Source organism: Sarcophilus harrisii, chromosome 6, assembly GCF_902635505.1.
Source record: "Sarcophilus harrisii chromosome 6, mSarHar1.11, whole genome shotgun sequence".
Taxonomy (NCBI): Eukaryota; Metazoa; Chordata; class Mammalia; order Dasyuromorphia; family Dasyuridae; genus Sarcophilus; species Sarcophilus harrisii.
Genome location: NC_045431.1, coordinates 146,566,560 through 146,588,244, shown reverse-complemented (window position 1 = coordinate 146,588,244; position 21,685 = coordinate 146,566,560). Strand labels below are relative to the sequence as shown.

The window sequence follows — 21,685 nt, the reverse complement described above, 5'->3', positions numbered from 1 at the left end:
GGGAAGACTTGTGATGTTATTCTTTACAAAATCCATTAAAGGTGAAATCTATGGGGCCTATCTCCTGGTTTGGATTGGTACAGGGAATTTCTAGATGAAGAAACTCCTATCAATGCAAAGTGTGCATCATCTTCATAGCAAACTTCTTGGATCACTAGAAGATTAAGTGATTTGCCCAGGACAGAGAGCCCAGTATGTTTTAGAGGTGGAACTTGAACACAGAGCTTATGGTCAGTACCTTTCACTCTATCTACCACGCTGCCTATCAGTCATTATACTGTAATTTATTAATCAAGAAAATTCATGATAACAAAAAGCTATTATGGATTTAGGGTAGATACTTGGCACAGCAGATGGAGTACTGGGCTTCAAATCGGGAAAACTCATCTTCATGAGTTCAAATCTAGTCTTAAATGCTTGTTAGCTGTATGACCCTGCTGGCTAGTCACTTAATTTTATTTTCCTCAGTTTCCTCATCTATAAAATGACAAACTACTCCAGTATCTTTGCCAAGAAAACCCCAAATGAGGTCAGAAAGAGTTGAACATGAATGAAATAATTGAGCAACAGCATTATGAATTAAGTAATGTTTTAAATTTTTTTTTTATTTTACTGAACACATGAATAGAACATAGAACCTGCACTCAAAGGCTACTATTTCTGAATCCTGACTTAGAAATTTACTATTGTATGACCCCTGAACAAGTCACTTAATAAATATGCCTCCGTTTCCTCATCTGTAAAATAGCAATAATCATAGCACTTACCTCCCAGGGTTGTTATGAGAAAAAAAAAAAGGAGATGATATTTGTAAAGTGTTTTGCAAACTAAAGCATTATATAAATATTATTCTTATTTTCATTATTTGGAAAATCACAAAATATATACTCATAAGACATATGTTCAGTTTTCAAAAGCTATGTTTGATTATTTATTATGCTGAATCGTGCTGCTTATTTTGTTGGTACTAAATAAAGATATACGACACATGAATTAAGGCCTCTTGATATCCTTGGACCACAGATTAAGAGCCCTGCTGAATGAACTCATCATTTAATAAAGACATTTTCATGTTTTAACACCATTGTTTCAACAGAGGTTATTAAGAACAGACTTTTTCATTGTATGTTTCAAATTTGCACTAACAGTTCCTTGTTTTCCTTGTATTTTCTAAAGTAAGAGTTCTAATATTATCCATGGTAAAAAGTTGATTTTTTGGTGAATGAGTCATTTTGCATTTTAACTTCATTTGTCCCAGGCCTTAATCTCCAGAGCTGGCAGCCCGTAAATGGGAAGCTATCAGTACTCATCTTTCTCCTCTGCTAGAGTATATACGTAGAGCTGGATTTTTTAAAAAACCAAGTCTCAAATTCCTTTAACTAAATTTTGTAAAACAGCAACATTTGGGAGCCACCATTTATCTTATTCTGATAAATCTTTGTAAAGAATAATAAATGACTACCTAATATTTTAAAATTTTCTAAGTTTCATATTTAAAAGACTATAAAAAACCTCCTATTGTTATCAAACAAGCACATTTTTCAAACACATTTAAAGACTCCAGGAAAAATGGCTTCCCTGAAGGTGATAACAAATGTCTTTGCTTAAGGCAAAGTTCCTAATTAACGTAACTTAATTTTAATCCCCTAAAGAGATTTTTGCTTTTTAAGTTCAAAGTATGTATTTGAGCATGTGACTTACACATTGATTTTCAATTTCAATGATCTGTTGTAATAAAGAACAGGGGAGACTAGAAGAAAAAAAAAAACTATTTTATGTAATCTTAAATCTTAATTTTAGTCAAAAGCATCCACTCTGATTTTGCTGCCAGGCTTTTTCTTATATCTGCAAACCCACAGGTCCAATGGCTAGTTCTTCCTCTCTCTTTTGGCCAATGCTTTCTTATTACACAGTGAGAGGATTGTACTCATGGTCTTCCAACTACTCGCACAGCAATTCACTTGAAATCTTTCCTCATCATGGCAGATAGGATTATGTAGCTAGAAAAATAATAGACTATGAGTAGAAGGATCCAGGTTCAAATCACAGTTGTGTCTTAATGGGACCTTAATTTCAATGAGCACAGTTTCCTCAGTTAAAATGAGATATTTGAGGACCCCAAGATCCCTTCCAGCTCTCAATCAATAATCTTGGGTTGCTTATGAGTGCTCCCTTCATTGACTCAATGTCTCTGACTTTGAGATCAGATCTCTCTGTGTTTTATGCAGTATTGCCTTATAGACTATGTAGTACCTGTAAATAAATGCTCAATGTCCATGGAAGACCCAAACACTGATAAGAAAAGTTTACATTTCTTTATTTTCAAATTTACCAAAAAACTTTCCCCATACCAATCCTTGAAAGTAAGGACCATAATTATTATTGTCCTTATTTTACAGAGAGGAAAGTCTGGTAGGAAGTAGCTTGTCACATAGTGTCATTTGTTAAATTGTAGAAAAAACATCTTAATTCATATACATAGATATACTATTGCAAAAATTCATTAGTGATCCCACACATCTAGTCCTAGTGTTCTTCAGATTCAGATCCTTTGTCTAAGATGCTTTCTTGCCTGTTTTTATAATCTCTTCCCACTGACCTCCATATCTGGCCTGACAGGGTCAATTCAGTATGTGCCAAACAGAGCTCCCAACATATCTCACCATTAAATCTACTCCTTCTTGAAGTCATTTCTTAAAGTCAGGGGTTTCACTATTCTTTTAACCACCCAAATTCTCAGCTTCAGAATTATCTTCAGTGAGTTCATCCTTCTTGCTTACTTTTCCAACACAATCTCATCAGTCACCAAGTATTGCTAATTTCATCTCCTAAATATCTCTTCCTTCTGTTCATTTCTATCCATTTATATAGATAGCCACCATTCTAATTTCAGTTCTCATCGTGTCTCTTCTACATTGTTGTAACAGTCTCCAATTTAGGCTTCTAATTTCTTTTTTTCCCCCTCCAATCTAATCCATTCTCCTTACAGTTGCCAAAATAATAAACCTACAGTAGAAATCTGACCATGTCACAAACCTGATGAAGGATCTAGGGGAAAAAATGCAGACTCACCAATTTGACATTGGAAGTCTCCCTTCACACATTCTCCATTCCAGCTAAAATATTCTGTTTACTATTTCCATTCTGAACATTCATTTCCCATCTTGTTGCTAGAATACATTCCTTCATCATATCCCCTGCTTACAATATTCAAGGTTTAATTTATATGTTCTTTCCTACAGAAACCTTATCTGTTTCCTCTAATTCAACAGAAGGTCAATAAGCTCTTATTTTACTAGATGCCAATGATACAAATAGAAACTTTAGCCTTAATTAAGGGTGCCTATATTCTACTAGGAAAATACATTCCAATTTGGGAGTGGTAGCCAGGGAAGAGAATTTAGTAGAGCATAGAGGACATTATTTCATCACCACTTTTCTAGTAGTAATATGCTATTGATGTGATCATTGCTTCCTGAACAAGAGATGGAAAGAACAAAGCTGTATAGGACAGATGGTAGCCCATTCCCACTGGCTAGACCTTGGCTTCCTAGTGAATTGGAGGAGAAGAAAATCTGGGAGCTAATAGCTATAAAAGAATTAGGTGAGGAGTTTCTTATTCTCTCTCCCCCCACTATTCAGACAGTTTGGTACCAGTGATGATCTACAAATTGCAAATTGTCAGAAAAACTATGCCATATGGTCATAATCTCAATTGGGTCATTAATGGGACCTTAATCTCAAAGGGCAGTTTCCTCAGTGAAAATGAGGTATTTGAGGACCCCAAGGCCTCTTCCAGTTCTCAATCAATATTGGATTGGTATGGGTGCTCCCTTCATGACTCACACCAAAACCTACCCATATCACCCATCCTCTGATGTCTTGGTCCATCTCTATCTGAAGGCACTCTCATCTGCAATAATGATGACTAAGTGATAATGTGAGCAACATTAGAGTCAATACCCAAACACTTTCTCTTTATAGAGTTTCTTCCTTTTTCTGAAGAGAGAAGGAAAAAGGAGAGAGGAAAAAAAAGAGGTGATGGTTTTGTCTTCTTTATCCCCTATAGAGAAGAGAGTGAGAGTGTGCTGACTCTGAAAGGCCTGACTCCCACGGGCATGCTTCCCAGCGGGGTGCTCTCTGGAGGAAAACAAACCCTACAGAGCGGTAAGCAGACCCCACCAGTATGTTTGTCTGTGTATTACCCTGCCCCCAGCAGCAACAGGATTCAAAATGTGTTCTTAGTTTTTCGTTTTTTTTTTTTTTTTTTTTTTTTTTTGAGCTGAGGAAAAAACCCATGACTTTTAATAAAAGAATTTCTCAAATGCTCCAAGATAAACACATGGTCATTATTCCTCATAAAGAGGCATTCCTTTAAATTTGGTCCTCAGCTCATCACAGCCCTCCCTGATGCCAAAAAAAACCTCAGCTCAAAGGCCTACCAGTGGGAGAAAGTAAGGGTTTGGCAATCTGGACCACAGAGTCTAGCTATCTCTCCCCAATGACTGATTCCATTTGATACTTTAAAAAAAGAGAGAGATTCGGAACTAAATATTAATGTCCATAAAATTAATCTTTTATTCACTGACCATAACTGCCTGTGCAACTTAAACCATTTTAAATGATGGCTTGGCTGAATTAATCTAATAGTTAAGCCAGTTATGTAGATATAGGCAGAGCCAAAAATTTGCCCCTAAGTATAGCTGTTGTGGGTGACTTTAAATGATCCCATATAAAAATGATGATCTTCCTTCTCCATTTTAATCAGAAATGGGCAGTGGCCAATGTGTTTTCACTGAAATAAGCGTACCACTTAGGAACTAAATAAAAATAAAACTAAATTTCTTTATATTCAAGTTATAATATAAATTGCATGACAATCATAACATCTATGTCCCAGTACTTGGGTGAGAATATGTGGTTTTCTTCTCTATGCTTCAATTTAGAATTTGTATTGCTATTGATAATTATTATCGTCATGCATGGATGACAGGCTTGTTATAATGATTTTTGTTATCTTGCTATTAATGGGAACCTGGAAAGGAGGGGAAAAGAAAAAGCTGTATTGGCACCGTAGTCTCGGCCTCTTGCTTATTTTCCTGTTTCTTCCCTCAAGTTCTCTTTCTCTTTCTTTTTTTTTCTTTCTTTCTTTCTTTTTTTTCTTTCAATTTCTGCCTTCTTAATCAACAACATGCAGGTATTCTAATGGTTAAGGTTTTTTAATTGATGTTTAAGCCAAGCAAAAAGTAATGTTCAACTTTGTCAAGTCAACAAACATTTATTAAGCACCTGCTATAGAGCATAGCCAAGATGCCAAGGGTAGTCCAAAGAAAGGCTTTAAAAGATAGTCCTTGCTCTCCATTTGCACAAGGTAATGGGGGAAGCAACATATAATCAACAGTGGACGAGCAACAGAGATGAAGGATAGATTACAGATGACCATAGAAGAAAAATACTAGCATTACTTAGTAAATTGGATAAGGCTGCAGCTGTACCAAGAAACTTGTCTCAGTTCTGCAGGGTAAAGTATTGTTACTTTAGCTGTGCTTTATTGCCTAATTCTTTTTGATTTATGTATGGATTTGGCCCTATGGCAATACAGTTATTCTCTTGCTCAAAGACAAAAACTGTTAATACTTGTAGAAAAAAATACATAGTATTATACTAGCAAATTACCCTCTAATTTATTGCTGAAAAGAATTATTCTAATGACTTTTAAAAACCCACAAAACCTCTCACATTGCAATATTCTTGCTCAGTAGAACATTACTGTATATGCATCATTAATTTGCACAGAATGCACAGCAACCAAATTTGCTGAAATCTACATGGTTTCTGTTAAACACATTTGGAGAAATAACACACACACTGCCAAAAAATATGTCTAGTGATTTTCATAAGATACTTTGATTGAGGGTCATTATTTATTTCTGAGTGACAGTGTTGGTATAGTTCCAAAGTTTTATCTTCATATTTGAGTTATGATAATCCTTTGTTTTATTTTGTTCCCAGATTTTCATCTTCATTTTCACCCAAATTACTGCATTCCTTTTAAATATGTTGATTTTTTAAAAAATCCATTGGTTTGCTATATTTATTTTAGTTTGTATGACCAAAAGACACATTTTGGGGAAAGTGTTTTCTGTCTTGAGAATATAAACCTTTTAGTTTTTATTTTAAATTATAGCCAGTATCACAAATTCAAAATTAATTTTCCTCTGATCCCTTGATTTTCAGGAAAGGGCTCTGGGACTTCTCAACAGTTATTAAAGCAAATGCAGCTAAACTGATCACTTTCTAGCCCTCTGATTTTGTGGGCACTTTATAAGTGCTATAGTTTCCAAACCAAGAATAAAAGGGAAAAAGGCAAATGAAAGTTTTGGAGTAGAATTCTAATATTAAAACCTTTTTTTTTTTTTTTTTTTTACACTTTCTATAACTAAGCAAACCAATTATGGGAGGTGAGATAAATAGAATGAATACTATATTTGTGATTATGGACCTTTCATCCCTCCCATTATAAAAATTGCAGCTGTAGCTTGGAGTTCTTCCTACACAACATTCTGAGACTGACAGGATAGCTAGAATTTCCTTAAAATACTGCTGTAATCATCTCTTCCCCTTAAATATTTAATCTCTTATGCTGTTTTTTCCCCCCAATAATGCTCTCATAACAAAGGAAAGGAAAGTGGTTATGTTCCTAGCTAACAAGAAAGAAGAAATTTTGTTAACATAATTTTCCCCCTGTTAATGTATGACTTTTTTTTTTTTCAGGATATTTGGGTGTGATTTTTCCTTTGGGACAGGGAGGGTTTCAAAAGCTCAAGGGAAATAAGTATATGAGTAACTATGACAAGTTGTGTGCATTTTTTTTCTTCCCCTAAATCTGTATTCCACTACCAGAAATTTCTAATATTTACTCAGAAGTTGTGTACATGTGACTTTAGGTCACAGCCTCTATGTCCCTACCTTTTGTTTGGGATTTTTAAAGATGTAAATGAATCAATCTATTCTTACTAAAACTGATGGATTTTTCCATGAACTTGTGGATCAGATGTACATTTTAGGGGAATATCTTTTTTTTTCTTAGAAAATACCTTCCTCAATAAGAAAAAAAAAATCCAACTCTCATAATTTTTCTAAAAAAGTTAATTATTTTCTAAAAGGTTAATTCCCCACTGATCAAAACTGAAAAGCAAAATCTCAAAGCAATTTTAATTGCATAGGTCGACCTGGAGATGAAACTGATTTTGGTTTTGTAGCTTCTCTATGTTGTCTTCTCTGCTAGATTCTAGCCCTTACAGTAACATCAGTTTATTAGCTCCTTTTGCTCTTCACTGACTTGTTCTTAGAATTACAAATCCTCTGCTCATTTTTCTCATTCGTTTTGCACCCCCTTTCTTCTCTTCAGCTACTGTTGAGGCTATTGAGGCTGATGAAGGTAAATTGGCCAGTCCCCTTTCTGTTGTGTCTACAACAGATAAGGGCTCTGCTGGGTGTATTCATTTCTTTCTTTCTTTCTCTCTTTCTTTTTGCTGTAGCTTGTACAGAGTGTGTGGGTGTTGGGCTAACAGTTGTGGCTCAGTATTAACCAATATGTTCTTGCTTTAAAGGGGAAAGTGTCCTTTCTATGGTTTGTTTGTTTTTTTCTTCATGAAGTTCTGATGTTCTAATTTGTGTACATTTTACTCAGTATCATCACATGAAAAGAAAAAATTGCATGAACAATGTGGGGTGGGAGCTATGGCAGCTAATAGTAAATGTTGATCTCACACACTTGAAAAGCCTTATTTTTAGGGTGGAGCCATGGTCCTCCTTCAAATGAATTTTTTTCATTTAGACATTAAAAAAAAAAAGGTGAGGAAATAGTTAAATATAGACTTCAAAGGATGTTAGGAAAACGTTCACTGAAATGGTGCTTCATTGATGTTTATTTCTGCTGGTCATATCAGATGGTACTCTAACTAAGGTAAAGTTATAGTAGCAGAACAATTAGCACCAGACACAACTTAGAGAAACACCAAAAAATGTCTAGCTGCCATGGAAGAAACTCTTTACTGAGGAAAATCAGTCAAACATCATTTACTGAGTGCCCACTTCATGCAACGCACCAAACCAGGTACTGTAAGAGACATGAAAAGGAACAAAACACAAACCCTCTCCTCTAGGAGTTTTAGGAAAACCAAGTTTGATCCTTGGCATATTATGGTGATTTAATCTATTGTTCTTTAAATATTAAAGAATTTCTTAATTAAAATGCATTTTAACATATTTACATTATATAAAGAAATTTATGAGAAGAATGTAAAGTTCCCCTTTAAAACAAATTCTTCAGTTGTATTTTGTTCTTGCAAGATGACTTTTTTTTTCTTTTCCCCCAAATTGTGTAGTTATAGTCCCTTGGTATGATGTGAAAATGTTACTTTTGACCACTTTGAATTTGGTAATGATTTTGAAACAGTGGGAAAAAAAATGATAGCATAGTAAGAGAAAATACAACTGCTTCCTAAATAGCAGTCAGTAAACTGCTATTTATGTGGGAATTATCTATTCCTAATGGCAAATTCTAATCTGCAGTGTGCATTTTCGTTAATAGTTTGGCTGTTTTCTGTGGTTTCTGTGACTCTGTGTTGTGTTAAGTATACTACCAATGTAAATTGCTAATACTCATTGTCTGACCAGCAACTACAGCAGAGCACATTCTTCATGACTAGGAGAGATATTAAATCCTCTTGGAACCCAAAACTTGAATATGGAGCCCCATTCCAGGACTAAACATTTTTTCAAGTTTTATCTTTAATTATCACAAACATTGGTTGGCTACTGCAACCTAAGGGTTCCACATTTACTTCTTTAAATAACAAAATTATTTGATAAATTGTAATTGCTATGAAAGCTTGCTTTTTTTCATAAAAGTACTAAAGTATTCATAGTAGTTTAGCAAAAGAGTAGATCCACTTAATATCATCCTTAAGTAATTTGTTTAGGCTTCAGGTTGTGGGCTCATTAGACATCTTTGCTTTTACATGATTTATTTCTAAATTAAAGAAGAATTGAGAAGCTTTGCTATGGGCCTTGGTCTTTCCTCATTTCCCCATCTTCCTCTCACAATTGACTAATCACCATTATGCTTTCCCAGTTTAAAAAAATGTAAATATGTACCATCTACTCGATTAAATTTTGAAACAATATATTTCCATTTTTTCTTACTTATGGAAGAATATTGCATATTTGCACAGGAAATTTGATAAATGTAACCCTAAGATTTTTTTTTTTACTCTCATGTTCAACTTGAGTGGGACAATGGTACTCAGAATTCTTCTTTTAGAGATTCATGGAACAGTGTAGCTCAACTCAGCATTGGTGATTGGCCCTTAATTATCTGGCATGTTCTTCACAGGATTTAGAACAAACTGACGTCATTGGCTCCCCATTAAATATTTTGAAGTTTGGGTCCCTAGTGGATGTCCTTATTCCATGGCTTTTCAGTTATATTTGTACAGATGCCTTATCTTCATGTACACTGAGGATCAGGGGAAGTAGACTTAATTGATTCTGATAAAATCAAATCGGATTCTTTAGGTTTATACTAAAAACTGTCAGTAGGATTTTCTTATGTTTTCCTTAATTTCAAAATATTCTTGTTTAAAAATAGATTGTTTGGGGTGTAATTTTTTTTTCCCATTTGAATCAGGTAGTAATGGGTGCCTGATGACATCAGTTTGGACTGTTCACATCTCTGCTGAAGGGCAGGCTTTTTTTTTTTTCTTCTTTTTTTCAAGTCACTAATTTGATTGGTCTCAATTTTTATGAGGTTTACTCTCACTCTATCACCCATTCCACAGTTTGCTAAAGTTAATCAGGGAACACAGCTAAGTGGTTTCATTCTTCTCCATTTCCCATTGATTATAGCTGTTTGGCCAAGATTTCTTCCTGGGATTTTAAGACATCCAGGGAAGGGCTGAAAGTGATTTCTTTCATAATTCTCCCTTTCCTCTGCTCTAGATTCTTCCCAATTTTGCTTAGTGTTACTCTCCAAAAGAACAAGGAATCCTATTGTATTCATAGGTACTACTGAGGGGAGTCAGGGTGGAGAAAAGAGAAATATTTTCTTTTGAGTCTGGAGCTTTTCACACAATGCCAAATGATGTGGACAATCATTGCTGTGCCTTAAGAACTGTTCCTGATGGCCAATATTACTTACCTGTCCACTCCAGAGTTCTTTGAGCTAAACTCATGAAGACAAGAAAAAATGTTTACAGTTTGACTTGCTCAAGAGGACACTTTGGTTGGCAAGAGACATTGGCTGTTTTCAAACCCTTAAGTTTTCTCCCGGTATGGTAAGGAGTCTGTCGTGTCGTCTTCAGGTCCTGTCACTTTGTTCTCCACTAAAGGAATCCTTCCCTCACTGAATAATCGATAAGTGATATGATATGTTGTGGGGTCCTTTCATTTTCCTCAGACTAACTCTCCTATTTTTTTTTTTAATGATCTTCTCTTTAGCTATCAAAGGATTTTCACCACAACATAAGATCACTAGCTTCGAAGAGGCCAAGGGCCTAGACCGAATTAATGAGAGGATGCCTCCTCGCAGAGATGCCATGCCCTCTGATGCCAACCTTAACTCCATCAACAAGGCTATCTCTTCAGAGACTAATGGCACTGACAGCAATGGCAGTAATAGCAGCAATATTCAGTGACCACTTCCCGTTCACTTTTCTTTCCTTTCTTTTTTTCCTCTTCCTTTCTTTTTCTCTTTTCTTTTCTTTTCTTTCTTTTTCAAGCTGCAGGGCATGATGGGGATTACTGCACATCAGCAGTTGGGTAGTCTTGCCTCTGATTGTAGCTTACTTGCTCTGGGGGCCAGGTGGTGGATTCAGTTTACAATATCATCTAGAAAAAGAGATAGTAAACTACATTTTGATGGATATGTGGTGGGGGCAGTAAACACCTCCTTGGGATAGACCTTCAAAAAAAAAGAAAAGAAATGAATACATTGGGAATTCCTAGATAGGTTACTGAAAGGCCTCTTATTATGTTACTGGCTATGAAAACTTTGTCTAATTTCTTACTCTATTGTACGTTTACAGTTGCAGCACTAAAAATGGATGTCATCAAACATTTTTAACAAAATGATGTACAAACTAAATAAGGACTATTTATTGATAATGTTTTGCTATTCTTGTCAGACAATGGCTATAAATTGAATTAGGCAGTCTTAAAAAAAAAGGAAAAAAAAAAGAATGTTGTTGCAAATTTGTTAAAAATGCCAAAAAAAAAAAAAAAAAAAAAAGACAGTTTAATTTTGTACAGATTATTGCTTACCTCAGGTTTCTTTAGTGTGCTTGAATGCCCTTCTTTCAATATTACACTATCTTACTCATTTGACAATGAATATCTTTTTTTTTTCCCTTTAAGTTTAAAAAAAACTGGAATAATTACATCTATCTTTTTTTTGCTGTTTATATTTAGGATTTTTGTTTTTGTTTTTGGTAAATCAAATCTTGGTTGTGGCTTGCTGAATTTAAATATTTATGAGTGGTGCATTTTTAAGTATAGTGAACAAGACACCATATTAAGTGCAGTGCAAAGCATCTATATTCTGTAAAAAATCTGCCTATGCATGTTTTTTAAGAAAAAAATGGCTATATAGGCCTGTATGGGACTGTAATGCGCTTAGTGGTCTGACTTATACTGGAAATGTATGTATACTGGCGTACTTTATATTCTCTAAAAATGCTTAATGCCTTTGAAATTTTGTAATCAAAAAAAGCTTTGAAAAAAAATCTAAAGGGGAGAGTATTCTTAAAAGTTTTTAACATAAGCTTGTTGGTGCACATATAGATGGTTAGCATGTTTAGCAAACCTTGTGAAATTTAAATAAGTTTGTAGTTACATGTGAAACTAAATGCATGGTAACTGTTAATGTCATAATGGTTTAGTCATTTTGTTCTGTTCTGTCGCGTGCCACAAAATGTGTAATTTTTTCACTTTTTTCCCTTTGTATATCAGTTAATGGGTTACAACTGGTTCATTCTGAAAACAACAACAACAAAACAGTCCATTGATATTTTTTAACAAATGTATAAGTGCCCAAGTAATTCACTACAGCCTAAAGCCTTGCCTTTGTAATTTGACTTCTGAAATGTTGGCAAAGCATGCACTTGTAACAATGAAAAAAAGCATTTTATATTACTACTCAATAAAAATGTGCATGAACTTAAAGAACTCTCCTCCTGTCCACTGAGTCTCCCCTGAAGGTCTTTGTGTATACAACCACCATATATCCTCCAGGTTTTGGACCCACTACCAAGCATCCCCCTTTTTACTTGGAACAGGCTTCCTGGGGCCTGGTGGGTATGGTGCATGCTTTCATTAAATCATCTGGGTGGCATATTATCCCACTCTAAAAAAGAAAGAAATCTTTTTTGAAAAAACAAGACCCAGAGGCTCTTTTGAATGTGGCAGCTGATCATAAATCCATGATTTTTTTTCCAAATTAAGAAGGAAATCAAATTTATTATCAAGTTGTTGCAACTGGATTAGATTCTATGATCCCTAAAAGAAAATAGTATAAACTGGCACTTTCTCTCTCAGAAGAAAAAGCTGTCTCTGTATTGGTAGGAAATTGCTATATTGGCACTTTGGCTGATTAAGGATTTAAGATAGACCAAATTTCAATTCTTGTTCCTGATATTGTTCATTTTCAGCATTCTTTTTTTAATGCAATATATAGTATACCCAACACATTAATCAGAAAATGGCACTTTTTATTCATAGTGTACTAAGATCGACATGTTATAAATATTTCTTTGCTCAATTTTCTGAATCCAGAAAACCATTTTCCTCCCTGTTGAAAATTTCTCTTGACTCAAAAATGACATCCCCAGAAAATATTTAGATGCAGCGTTCTAGAACAGTATGAAAGCAATGATGGTTATAGTACCATGGTGTTTCTTTTCCTCCATTTTAGCTACAGAGAAAATATCATGGAAAATGAGAAAAAAAAAAAAACAAAAAACCTTTTTCTTTCCTTTTTGGTTCTTTTCCTTTAAAAATTGTGCTTGAGGCAATTATGGCATAGAAATAAACATTTGACATTAAAAACGACAAAAAAAGCAGTTGATGTGAGTATTGCTTGGTGTTTGGGGGCAACATTTAGGAAAGAAAAGACCACATATAATAGATACAATATTAAGAGGATTGGGGGGGGGGGGGGGAGAGATTGTTAGAAGTAGTTATTTCTCCAAAATTGAGAGGCTTTGCCAATCACTCTTTATTGTGCTCCTGTATTGTAGAGGCTGTTGAGTTTCAGAGATGCTTATGTTAATGAACTCTTGGGGAGACCAAGATTCACAAATACACAGATGGGGAGGTAAAGAGCAAAGGGTGTTAAGGGTCAAGGGAAAACATCCATCTTTCTGTTTTATTTAGCCTCTTGAGGATTATGAGCAAGGAGTGTCCACTGATTTTTCAGCCCACATTTTTTCCCACCATCATCCTTTCTTATATCTTATGAACAAAGGAAAAGAAACAAACACTCTATTCCCAAGAAGGTGGGAGAATAGGATGGGTGGAAAATTCACTTCAATTTAAATCAAATTTTCTCCTTTGCTTCCAAAAAAGAACTGTTCTAAGTACTTTGGACATAAAGATATGAAAATATGACAGTGTTTTGCCTTCAGAAGGTTTGAAATCTTAATGGGAAGGAGAAGAGGAAAACAAACATTCACAAGTAACTATAATCTGAGGTAGGAAATGATCAAATGTGTAGGAAAGCTCAAATAGAGATTGAATTGAGAGGAAGATAGACCTCTGAAATGGCAACATTACAGATTGACCAGGTCTTGAAAGATAAGAATATCATCAGAGAGCATGGAAGTGACAGATTGCCATGGAAAGTACAAATGAACAGTGGTAGGAATGGGGAAGACAAGAGTAATGAAATATATTTGTCTTGTCTTTCCTTTTTGCATCAATATATTAAAGGAAATTACTTGAGCAGTGGGCATATCTATTATGTTAGATTCATAATAAATTGAATGTAAATTAATTGAGTAATATTTAATTAGTAAATGTCTACTGTATGTGAGGCAGCGTGCTAATAATTTAGGGTAGGAAAAGAGGCAAAGCTGATCACTGCCCTCAAGGAGTTAACAGACTAATAGGGGAGGCAAATATAAAATAAAATTTATTCAAAGAAAGCTATATACAGGATAAATAGGAAATAACAGAAGGAAGGCACTGGGATTAACAGGAGTTAAGGTAGACTACCTAAAGAAAGTGGGATTTTAGCTTGAACTTGGAAGAAACCAAAAAAATTCAGTTGCGAGAGTGAATGAGAATTTGTGAAGCACCCCCTAATGCCAGGCAGTGCTCTAGACACTAATAATATAAAGACAAAAATGCAATAGTCCTTGTTCTCCAGGAGATTGCATAATCTGCATCATATCAAGAAAGATAATATGTATGTAATTAATTTTTTTAAATACAAGGAAATTTTGGAAGAAGAGCACTATGAACTAGAGTTGGGGGGTGGTGGGAGAAAATCTGAGAAAACTTCAGAGGTGATGCTTCACCTGTGTCTTAAAGGAAATAAAGGATGCTAAGTGATGGAAGGATTGCATTCCAGCTGTTGGAGATAGACAACAAGTACAAAGAGAGAGATGAGTAATGAAATATGGTTTATGAGAATCTCAAAGAGAGTTATGAGTTGGAAGAAAAGAAGTAATATGATAAGACTGAAAAGTGTAACTTGGAAGGAAAAAATAAACAAGTATTTATTAATTACCTACTATGTTACTGGAACAGTGTTTTGCACTTTACAAATATCTCTTGATCCGCACAACCCTGGGGTGTAGACACTATTACTATTCCCATTTTACAGTTGAAGAAACTGATGCTTATAAAGATTGAGTGATTTGGTCAGAGTCACACAGTTAGGTCAGTCTGATGCAGGTTAAACTCAGATCTTATTGACTCAGATGCAATGTTCTCTCCTTGTACCATTTAGCTACTACACAGCTTGGGACCAGTTTTTGACTATGAAGTTTCTACTACTCAAGTCCCCATATTCATCCACTGTCCTGAGATAATTCATTTTTTCCCCATTAAACTGCTGCCACTAGGATAATCAGGGATATTAGTACGCATATAACTAGGGTCATTATGTAGAAGGATAGGAATAGAAAAGAAATTAAAAGTCTGGCTTGTCTATTCCATTTGTTATATAACTTTTACTGCACATGTATTGAATTTATATTCTACTCAATAATTACTAAGACATTAATTGAAAAAGTCTCTCTTTCAAAAGCATTCCTTTCTGTACTATTCTAAAGTCATAAATAATAACACAATATATCCAGAGAGGCAATATATGACTGTTTCTGAGTGTCATTTTTTTAAAAGACATTAGCAAATTAGAAGGTATTTGAAAAGGTTGATTAGTTTGACTTAGTTTGCAAATTAAGTCTTATGAGCAATAATTGAAGAACTGGGAAGAGAAGACTAAAAAAAGATGATACCAATTTTCCAATATCTGAAGGATTTTTGTAGTCACTGTAAACCCAAAGGAGAAGATTTCAAAGAATTTCATCTCAACCTAAGGAAGATTTTTTCCTCCTATGTTTATGGCTCAGGGACCATTTAATTAGGAGAAAAACTAAAACAAAATTTACCATTAGAAAAAAAAATCACCCCCCAAAAATCTATGGGATTAACAAATAATGTTGGTTTCCACACCACTAGAAACTTCCCTTTTCCTTGATCATATGATCACTGTAATGAAGAAAGTTGAATTGATTCTGGTGAAAGCTGAGTAATTCAAAAATTATAGTGAGTAGAGGCAAAGTTTCAAAATGTCTATGATGTCATTGATTTGGGCATTCTTTCTAAGTATGCAAATCACAAATAATCTAAGTCTTTCCATTCTGTGAACCCCTCTCTATGATCCCAGAGGAAGTCAACTCAGCATAGTGGAGAACTTCCTCATGTTCTAAGGAAGATTTTTATAAAGAATAAGACAATTTAACAACTCCCTTTTCATTGAGGCTATTTCATCAGGGCCTGGAGGATCATATGGTCATTTTGGATGCTGCAGTAGAATTTTCTCAAAATTAGAGACTATAAGAACCTATAAGATCCTTTCCTATAAAGAATTTTGTTTAATATTAACTGATTGATGAATGTACTCCATACTACCAAAAATATTTGCTGTCCAAATTTTATAAAATCACAGGAGTAGGATATTTTGGTCAGGCAATACTCACATGCAAAATTGTATTTTCTTTCTATTTTAGCTTTTCATTGTTTCCTTTGGGAAAAGATTATATGTTTTTAAGCATAAACTCAAAGTGAATGTCAATTCTAAACTATGGATGGTTATAATTAAAAGAAGAAAATTTATGTAGTTTTTTTCTCATTTTTTACATGAGTTAAAAAAAACTATATTCTTAGAACTTTAATTAAATATGCTAGTGATCTACTAGTGATTTGACTATTAAGATGTAATAAGATGTTACTAGGACCATTGCTGGTAAAGAGTTCTAAGTATAGAGGTTAAAATTAAAATTCATTTTCATATGAACTTATTTCTTTCTCCATATTAAGTGTAGCCCAGGATTCCAAAGTTGTTTATAAATATTTACTTTGAACTTTCTCAATATTTATAAATTGGGCAAGATGTTACTAGGACCATTGCTGGTAAAGAGTTCTAAGTATAGAGGTTAAAACTAAAATTTATTTTCATATGAACTTATTTCTTTCTCCATATTAAGTGTAGCCCAGGATTCCAAAGTTGTTTATAAGTATTTACTTTGAACTTTCTCAATATTTATAAATTGGGCAAGGTTGTTCTTACTAGAATGAAGAGCATACCCTTCCTGATGTAGCATAATTCAAGGATGCTAGAAAAATCTCGTCAATTTCCTTTTCTCCCATATGCATGAAATTCTTCAATTTCATCCTCATTTATAAAGCTATAGAATTAGAGCTCAAATGGACCTTAAAAATTATTACCAATGATGATGAAGTATTGGACAAGAAAATGAAGAAACACAGGTTGTGTTTTTCTCACTGTTTCCCATCAAAAGTAAAGGATACAGAAGACGAAAGTTATATCTGGAAGTAAGCAGATAGGTGGCATAAGAAAATGGGATTCAGATTTCTTGATCATGATGTAAAATATAGGAATGACATTTCTAATCAGAGAAGGCATATATCTAACAAAGACTAGTGAGAATTTCTTTTCCATGTGTCTTGCCCTTCTAATCAATTTTCTTTAAACTAAAAATGATGGGGAAGAAAGAAGACTATTTGTGAATGTCTTTCAAGTTATATATCATAGAGAATAACTATAACAGAGAGAACTGCTAAAACAGTGAATAGAGCCCTAAACTTGCATTCAGAAAAATGAGTTCAAATCTAGTCTCAGAGACCTACTGGCTATATAACCTTCTTTAAACTCTGTCTGGGTATTCTCGACTATAAAATGGAGGTAATAACATCAGGGTTGTTGTGGTATATCTCAAATAAGGTATTTGTAAATGTATTGAACAAAGTGTTTGATATACATGAGACACTATAAATGTTAATTCCCACTACAAAGAAAGAAGAATAGCAGCTGATACAGCCAGAAATTCATGAAGACAAATCATTTATCATTTATGTGGATAAGGGGAACAGTTTATGATCAAACAAGATAAGGGAATTCAAAGAATTTTAAATGAATCATTTTGATTATATAAAATTTAAAAAGTTTTTGAAGAAGCAAAACCAATGCTGCCTAAAATGAGGATCAAGGATGTAGGGGTAAGCAAGAAAGTGTATGGGGGAGGGGGGGAATCTTTGCACCAAGTTTCTCTGATGAAGGTCTCATTTCTAAAATATATAGTGAAACTGAATAAAATTTACAATAAGAGCAACTATTTCCCTATTGATAAATGATCAAAGAATATGAACAGGTAGTTTTCAGAGGAAGAAATCCAACCTAGCAAGCTGTCATATCCATCATTTTTTAGTCCCTTTTGGGGTTCTGTTGTCAGAGATACTAGATTGGTTTACCATTTACTTCCCCATTTCATTTTACAGATGAGGAACTGAGATAAACAGAATTAAATGTTTTATTTGGGGCCACACAGCGGGTTAAATATCTGAAACTGGATTTGAATTCTGGAAAAGGAGTCTTCCTGACTTCAGACTCAGCACTCTATCCACTATGCCACTTAGCTGCCCAATGCAGAAAGATAAGCTAAGATAAAAGAATGCTCCAAAAAAAGAGAATAAATTCAAAATAACTACTACTAAAAGTCTACAAAAGAGAATGAACTTGCCATAAGAACTCTGAGAGTATTTAGAACTAATGAAATAACTGAATCAAAATATAAATTATCACAATAGAACATTTAATGGCAAATTTAAAAAGGAAATATATGGCATAGCAGTAGTTGAAAAAAAAGTTAGCAAATAAGTGAAATAAACACATAATAAGAGGAGATAGAATTGAAAATTTAACAAAATAAATTATGGAAAAGTTCTGAGTCAATCTAGAAGATTGGAAAAGATATTCATTAGTAAAAATAATCCAGAAAAAGAAGAGGAGAAGATAATATAATACCCATTAATGTTATAGCAAACCTAAATACTATATTCCAAGAAATTGTAGGAGGAAGACAAGAAAGAGGAGGAGGAGAAGAATTGAAAATCACCCAGAATATAAATAAATTATCCAGAATATATAGCAATAACTCAATTCCAGGAGAAAAAAGTTTTAAAAAAATAAGGTTTCAATGATTAATTAATTGATATTATATGTAGTATAATATATAAATACGTCTTCTATATAATTAAATTATTAAATAACATTGCCCAAATGTGGATTTTCCAAATCAATAAGAAAATATGACATGTGATCATAAAAAAGATAGACTATGTGTTGCAGAATGCAATTAAGAATCTTACAAAACTACCTATTAGTAACAGAAAAAGGAAGATAATATTGGAATATGACAATGAAAAAACATAATTTTCTAATAGAAAATGAGTTTACCATAGTCTTTGAAATTTAAGTATAATTGAGAAAGACTATGTAAAGAAGTCTGAATAACTTTGAATGTCCAGTTGATTATTTAATTATAGAAATTATATAACATACTCCTTTGGAATTCTACCTTGACTAAGTGACATTGAGATTACAATTGAAGCAAACTTTGGACCTCTTTGGAGGTACATATAAGCAATATTCTAGAGAGATAGAGGGGGAGAATAGAAGTTAGACTATCTTATTTTTGGATCAGTTGGATAAATTGTCTTTACTTACAGAGGGCAGGTCATAGGGAAAAGGACAATCAGAGAACTCACTTTTATCTATGTTTGCCAATGGGAAAGTTAAAAAAAAAAAAAGATTATAGTAGTAGAAAAATAATAAACAGAAGTTTGTCCTAGGGTAGGTGGGGTAGGAGTGATAAAGGAGAAAGGATTTCTGAGCCAAAACCAACTATGGGCAGCTAGGTGACTCAGTGGAAAGAATGCTAGGCCTCGAATCAGGAAGAGCAGAGTCCAAATCTAGCCTCAGACACTTAACTGTGTAACACTGGGCAAGTCACTTCATCTCCATTTGCAAAAGATCCACTGAACAAGAAAATGGCAAATCATTCCAGTATCTTTGCCAAGAAAATCCATGGACAAATTGACATAGTAAGGTCCACAGGGTCACAAAGACTTGGATGTGACTGAATGACTAAGCAACATAATTGATTATCATTTGGTTCAAAATAAAAGCATTGAGAGGTTAGAATAAAAGTTTGTTTCTGAAGTGGGAAGAATTGTAATGTGAATGTTAGAGTTGCATTATTCCATGAAATAAAAACTAGAAAATCCTTAGGACTATTTTATTAAAAAATCCTATCTTTTAATAGGATTTGCTAGAAGTAAAAACAAGCAACAATCATAACACTGAAGGAAACAGTGGCAGAATGGGTTAGAAAACAATTAAGAAAAAATATAAATAAGAAACACACTTAAGCCACCCAAAATTTCTATCCAAATGAAGATATGTTTACCAGCTCCTCCATCCTTAGTTTAGCAAAACCTCTATATTTGCATCAAGTGAAGTAATAAGCTAGAAATACAGTAATAAACTACAGTGAGCGACTTCTTCCACCTCAAAATTACACTTAAAATTATCTAGCAGTACATGGCCAATAGGAAATGAAACCATCGGCAAAGTCAGTATACATTTGGGTGAACAAGTTTGTAATGTATCAGCATACTGAGACAAAAAAAAGGCCAATGGAAAAAAATAAACAAAACCCAAGCTACAGGTTTCTCTGTCCAGAAGCAGCAAGAACAGAGCACTTCCCTGAAAAAGCCTAGGGTGGTTATACTTCCACAATGAAGAGGCACTTGCGGTCCCCGGGAAACAGTATAGTCCTGGGTGTTCCCAGGTCCCTGGCATTATACTGGAATTTCATAGAGAGCCTGTATATCCAAAATTCTGGATCTAAAAATTCAAACTCTTGTTATGTAGAAATAAAAATTCTGAGACATATCCAAACAATGATTTATTTAGCAAGACATGCAAATGCAAAACAAATTGGGTTAAAGTCCTTTGGTCAACACTAGAACACAGAACCTTGGTTTCAACAGTTAATAAAAAGACATGAAAAACATGATGGAGAGATTGAACCACTTTATTTTCTCTTGGAGAATATCAGGAAATACTGAGATAGGGTGGGGAGCAAGCAATCTTGTGATTTCTGGAAATTAGATGACTTACATCTTGCCATCTAGGGGAGGAGTTGGGGGAAGGAGGGGAAGAATTGGAACAAAAGATTTGGCGATTGTCAATGCTGTAAAATTACCCATGCATATAACTTTTAAGTAAAAAGCTATTTTAAAAAAAAAAAAGAAAGAAAGAAATTAGATGACTTAGAAGTTGTTGGTACTTTACTTCATAAAATGGTGGATAAGGACAAAACCATATTACTCATGTTATTTTTAATGTAACATTCTCCCTTTGTATATTAATTTCTTAACCTTCAGTGTTTTAAGATATGTGCATTTCCAAGTATTATGGTCTTAAAACCAAAAAGCAAATGTATTTTGATGTAAATTTTGTTTTACCACAATTATCCTGATAGAGCACATCTCATTTTAAATGTGAGAACATAAACAATTTAATGTCAGCACAAACTTCAGCCAAATTAAATCAAATCAGAATTTAAAATCTCAAATGCTAACATTCAAAACCTCGATTTTTCCAGGTCCATTGGGTACCAACATTTCAAAATGTAGAAACCCTTCTTATCATTTAGCTCATTTTTAAAGCGCTTTCAACTTTACATAAACCTTTTGAGTACCTTTCAAATCACCCAAAGAGTCAAATCAGTTTTTTCTGTGTTTTTAAACTAATCCAACTTTGATGCTTTAAGAGATTAAGCAAAGTGTTTTTTGTTTCACCTTTCCCCAAGATTGTACAGTATTAACCCGGGAAGCCCAAGGCAAGAAATAGCAAAAGGCTAAATTGTGGCTAAATCCTTCTCAAAACTCTGTGAAAGATTTGACTATGATCAATAAAACAATCTAAGACAATTCCAAAAGACTCATGATAAAAAATGCTATCCACTTCCAGAGAGAGAACTGAGGAACTGTGAGTGAAAATTGAAGTATAATTTCTTCACTTTATTTT

The 21,685-nt window shown here is 33.9% G+C and overlaps 1 protein-coding gene across 2 annotated transcripts in view; it reads left to right on the top strand.

Annotated features, from left to right (window-relative positions):
- The window catches only part of PPP3CA (protein phosphatase 3 catalytic subunit alpha), a 359,353-nt gene extending 346,232 nt beyond the window's left edge, over positions 1 to 13,121 (top strand). Inside the window, exons 12-14 of one of the 2 annotated variants that reach the window (XM_031941910.1) lie at positions 4,070 to 4,167; positions 7,412 to 7,441; positions 10,504 to 13,121. In XM_031941910.1, the coding sequence (XP_031797770.1) occupies positions 4,070 to 4,167; positions 7,412 to 7,441; positions 10,504 to 10,700 (325 nt within the window). In that variant the 3' untranslated portion in view covers positions 10,701 to 13,121. The remainder of the gene's footprint in view (positions 1 to 4,069; positions 4,168 to 7,411; positions 7,442 to 10,503) is intronic. The other variant, XM_031941911.1, reaches the window with a different exon arrangement.
- The last annotated feature ends 8,564 nt before the right edge of the window (positions 13,122 to 21,685 follow it).